Genomic DNA, 5,457 nt, shown 5'->3' on the forward strand with positions numbered 1-5,457 from the left:
TTCATTAAACGGTAAAGGCTTCACTTTTAGTGAGCCATCATGAAGGTGCGCAAAGCTGCATATCAGTGATGAAGCCGTGTCGAGCTCGGCTGAGGAGGTGATTTGTCATACTTCTCTTCGATGGCTGTTGTGGTGGTGCCGGAGACAGGTAACGGGCGTTGGTGTCAAGCTAAGAGATGTTATACTATCTTTTTAATTTTATCATGATGGTCCTTATGTGACTTGTACTTTGATATTTATGATATGAATAAGACCAGTGACGTAGGCAAAGGGTGGCCAGGGTGGGCCACGCTGAGTTTTGAAAATATCTTTTATACCACATAGAAGATATATATTTTGTATGTGTATAATAGCATTGCTGGCTCACCCTGGTCCAGTTGCTAGCTCCGCCACTGAATAAGACACGTATTATCATGTATATGTATATATATATATATATATATATATATATATATATATATATATATATATATATATATATATATATATATATATATATATATATATATATATATATATGAGATGAATATATGTTGGGTTACATGTGAGATCTTAAATATAAAAGGGAATCTTGAGCACAATCATCCGTGCTTTGGGGCGTCAACCATGTCTACGTGGTTAGATCTATCATGTTTGCACACTCTGTTATGGGAGAAAATTGTTCTGGAATAACATACTTGAGAAACACGCCAACTTTAATGTAGGTTTCCAAAGATGTTTTTGAAATGTCAGAAAGAACATGAATATATGTTGGGTTATACATGGGGTCTTCAAAAACTATTATGAGGAATCCATAGCGCTGAGATTCGCGCTTCGCAACATGATCCATGTGTACACCGTCAGATCTACTATAACACAGACTCGTGTGATGAAACCAAATAGGTTGGATGGCATGGAAAGCTTTGACTTGATCGCGCATGTTTGACATTGTGCCCTGATGCATTTTATCATTGATATTTATAAACATATAATTGTGAATTCGCATCTCACCTATCTACTTTGCACAAACAACAGAAAAAATAACTAAGGGAGCGGCTAAAGGTCAGTCCACCGAAAACCGAATTAGGGTCAGTCGACTCACCCCAAACTCCTTCCAGTCGACCTTGTCGGGCGACATCTCAAGACTTTCTCTCACTCTGAGATGAGCCTTTGATCCAAACAAGGCAACCAAAGAATTTTTGTTCAAAAAGACCACTAATTAAATGTTATTGTTAAAAAAGACCACATGTGGTATGAAATACCAGAAGAGACCCCCACCTCTCGTAACGGCAGGCACGCCAGGTGACGCGTGGCACCTGCCGCCACGGACCGAGGCGGCTGAGACCTGCCGCCACTAGACGAGGCGGCCGGCTGCGCAGATGCGACCTGCCGCCATCCCTCGAGGCCGGCTGCGCAGATGCGACCTGCCGCCATCCCACGAGGCGGCCGGCCAGGACGCTTTCTTTTCTCCAGCACGAGCCCCAGCATCGATCAGCACAAACTCTAGCGAAGCTAGCTGTAGCAACAAGTACCCTTAGGCTAGTCACAATGAGGAGGAACATAGAGTAGTAACATATATGCCACGTAAGCATGTTACTAGTCTATGTTACTACCTCCATAGTGGGTGGGAACTTAGGGGGTTTATTTATTGTTTTTGTGGGATCTATAATAGTACTTCAACTTTGTGATCTATATGTGGCATGTACCACAAAATTGTGTTTTCCTATATCCATGTATATATAAGAGGACGCCAAACTTGGATCATAATAAATAATATAGTATGAATATAATATAATTAAAATATATAAAACATATTTAGCAATACATCAAGACTTGAATGTAATCTATTCTCGCACAAACTTTCTCCATATATGCTCAATCAGATCATTTTTAAGAGCCTTATGCGTCGGACGATCACGAACTCTAGCATCTCTTTCAAGTACCTCGGCAAATTTTGGTATGTCACCATGAGTAAATACCGAAGGAAGGACAATCGATGAGCCGGCTTCATAGTTCAAATCAAGAATATTTCCCGCTTCTTCTTGTTCATCATCGACTATCATGTTGTGTAGAATGATGCAGGCTAACATAATATTATTGAGATCTCCCCGTTCATATAATCGTGCCGGAAGGCGTAAAATAGACCATCGCGCCTGCAACACACCAAATGCACGTTCCACGTCCTTCCTTGCTCCTTCTTGATGTTTTGCAAAACACTTATGCTTTTCTGTTAGAGCCATCGGTATTGACTTCATGAATGCTGCCCACTCTGGGTATATTCCATCTACAAGGTAATAACCAAGTTGATATTCCTTCTCGTTGACGGTATAATTCACTCGAGGAGCTTGCCCTTTCAGTTGCTCACTGAACAATGTCGATTGGTTAAGCACATTGATGTCATTGTTGGATCCGGCAACACCAAAAAATGCATGCCATATCCAAAGATCTTGAGATGCAACCGCCTCTAGAATAACAGTAGGGGCTCCTTTGTACCCGCTAGTGAATTGCCCCCTCCACTCTATGGGACATTTCTCCCAATGCCAGTGCATACAGTCAAGGCTTCCTAGCATGCCAGGAAACCCACGACTCTCTCCGATATCAAGTAAGCGCTGCACATCGTCAACATTGGGTCTTCGCATATATTCATCACCAAATATATGAACCACGCCTTCGACAAATAGTTTTAAGCACTTAACTGAAGTGCTCTCGGCAATCTTCAAATACTCATCGAGAGCGTCCGCCGGCGTACCATACGCCAATTGGCGAATAGCTGCTGTGCATTTTTGCAACGGAGAGAGTCCATCGCGGTGAAGAGCATCTTTCCTCTGTGTGAACTCAGGAGACCACTCTCCTAGTGCATGTACAATACGCTCGAAGAGAGGCCTTCTCATCCGAAATCTTCTACGAAATATTTTTTGCTTGTAGACAGGGTTATCACAGAAATAGTCACGTACCAATTGCTCAGCGGCTGCTTCACGTGGCCTGTTCACGTAAGTCCTCGGGCCACTCCTGCTTGATCTTGCTTGATCTTCGAGGCTTTCCTTAACTTCTGCTGCGATCTCCTTACCTAATGAGTCTAACATGTCCATCTGGACAAGGTAGACTTCTAGTGTGTAGAGGGAGGCAGGATTGGTGATACTTGCTTCAGCTTCACCATCAGAACCATCAGCTTGTTCACTGCTGGCCATCTTGCTGAACAGGGAAAAGAATGGTGCAGTGTGGAGGAGTAAGGAAAAGAGAAGGCGTGGGCTTGTATATATAGCAGATTATTGTGCAACGATTCATGTGGAGAGAGAAACTGAAACGATTGAGGTTTGGCAATGATTAAAAAATGGTAACTGGCAATTGTAGTTGATCGGTCATCAGGTAACAGCAACCTCACGTAGTAGCTGATCGGTCACATCAATTAGAGTAGCTAATCAGGTCCACATAATAATTATCCATCAGACTAACACAAGAAACTGACCAGGACAACAAAAGCGCTTAACAATCCATCAGGTCCAGACAATAAACTGACCCAGACAACAATTAAGGATCCACCAAGTTGACACAATTACTTGACCGAATGTAGCTGAACAATCTAATATGCTTCATAGTGCACCAGTTCTTTCCCTTCAATCACCTTGCCCTGGTCATTCAACACATAATAATAATCAGTAACTTAACCGGATGAAGTTGAATGAAAGGTTCACAACAAAAAAACAATACCCGAATCTCCTTCAGAAAATAACATGGCCTCCATTCTATTCAAAGCCTTAGCACGTCGAGCCTTTTCAGCATCATCCATCTTAGATGTGTCCGCTAAAAGCATTTTCGAGTAAACATCCAACATTTTTGTCTTGTTGTTGATCTTTGCGGTTTCAAGCTGTTGATTTGATAAAAGAACCTGGTTGTCTATCACCTTTTGGCGGTCCTCCATTGATTGTTTGTTAACCTCGATGAACTTGTCCAGCCTTTCTCCAAGCTCTTGTGAGATCCCTCCCGACTTTCCTTTACCAGCACGTTCAACCTTAGCCTTATCACGACCATTTTTTGGGCGCTCCTCGGCCTCCAAGTTGATCATATTTGATGGGAGATCGGTCTCTGTCATGTTCCCTTTTTTTGCCATCATGTTTTTATAAGAGGCTAGCCATTTTGAATCATCCTTGATTTTTTCCCACATAGTTAAATGTTGGAAAGGCTGGTGATAGTTGCGTTCATACTTCTCCAATGCCATTTTTTGCAGGTCATGACTATTGTGACCACTATGATACACTCCCATAACGGCAATCCACTCACCGTTCTAATCATTGCAAGAAAAATGTACAAACAAAAATGCACTCTACATGGTTGCTGAATGTATAAAGTATTTTTGGTTCAGTCTATGTGGATTGAATAACTAGCTGACAAAAATTATAAACGTGAGCATTTGATCACTAGTTCGATTCAGCAAGCAAAAACCTGAAGAATTGTAATGTCTAATGCTACAGAAATTCAGGCTAATACTTCAGAGTCTCTCTGCTTCAACACGTACACATGCTGAATCAGGTGAGGTATAGAAATTACAATTACCTACTGCTGCTGTATAACCCAAATATAATTACATAATGCTGCATACTCGAGCTAGAGAAATTGTAATTGCCAAAGATTGAATTAAAGCAGAAATTTTATACAGTACCATGTAGGGTTGGCTGAGGAGGATTCCATAGGAGGCGGGTACAGGTGTGGCGGCGTCGAGGGGCTGGCCGAGGATCTTGTCGGGGCGCCGGGGTAGAAGAGAAGCTGTGCAGAGCGGCTGGCGTACGAGCTTGCCGTGGCGCCGGGGAAGTGCTGCGGCGGCGGCGAGGTAGCCGATGGCCGGTCTTGCGCGGCCTCCTTACGGGCACCGGACTTGGCCATGAATCTGGTGGCTTCGCGCCGCCGGCCAGAGCCGCCGCCGGCCGGCAAGACGGACTGCTGGGCGCTGGAGCTCCAAGGCGGCAGGGATGGAGAAGGATGAGACTCAGCCGTGGAGGAAGAGAAAGTCACACGGGTTGGGGATTTTCTTGGTTTGCTTCGCGATGCGTCCGGCCGCCCGCACACAGGATCAATTAGTAATAAATTTTTCTCGTACACAGCGCTATGTTACCGGAACCAGCTAAGTTCCTCCAAAGCTCTCTCTCTTCATTTAATCGACGCCACGTAGGAATATTTGCTGATGTGGAATCGAAGTTCTCGCTGAAGTTCTCTGCATTGGGGCCAGCCTTACCTGTAGACGCATACGAACATACAGCAAGGAAGAAGCTTGTCCCGTTCTGAACTGCATGGCCTGCAATCTTTCTGCATGTATGATATTATGATGGATTGGTCATGCTTGCAGACACTGACACTGGCCGGCCGCCTCGAGGGATGGCGGCAGGTCGCACCTGTGCAGCCGGCCGCCTCGTCTAGTGACGGCAGGTCCCAGCCGCCTCCGTCCGTGGCAGCAGGTGTCACGCGTTACTTGACGCGCCTGCCGCC

General features: G+C 44.4%; 1 protein-coding gene across 2 annotated transcripts; it reads right to left on the minus strand.

Moving 5' to 3' along the window:
• Window positions 1-3,330: 3,330 nt before the first annotated feature.
• Window positions 3,331-5,088, minus strand: LOC123418027. Of its 2 annotated transcripts, none has more exons than XM_045106941.1 (2): window positions 4,637-5,088; window positions 3,331-3,607 (listed from the first exon to the last, which is right to left on the minus strand). In XM_045106941.1, exons 1-2 carry the CDS (start codon window positions 4,855-4,857, stop codon window positions 3,598-3,600), a joined length of 231 nt encoding a protein of 76 aa, XP_044962876.1. In that variant the 5' UTR covers window positions 4,858-5,088; the 3' UTR covers window positions 3,331-3,597. The 2 variants fall into 2 exon arrangements, with proteins under 2 accessions (XP_044962876.1, XP_044962875.1); XM_045106940.1 differs by lacking the exon at window positions 4,637-5,088 and adding an exon at window positions 3,688-4,390.
• Between the last annotated feature and the right edge of the window lie 369 nt (window positions 5,089-5,457).

Source organism: Hordeum vulgare, chromosome 1H (genome assembly GCF_904849725.1).
Source record: "Hordeum vulgare subsp. vulgare chromosome 1H, MorexV3_pseudomolecules_assembly, whole genome shotgun sequence".
Lineage (NCBI taxonomy): Eukaryota > Viridiplantae > Streptophyta > Magnoliopsida > Poales > Poaceae > Hordeum > Hordeum vulgare.

Excerpts from the sequence above, each read along its gene's own strand:
- LOC123418027 (XM_045106940.1), bottom strand. The coding sequence starts at position 4,240 with ATGGGAGTGTATCATAGTGGTCACAATAGTCATGACCTGCAAAAAATG.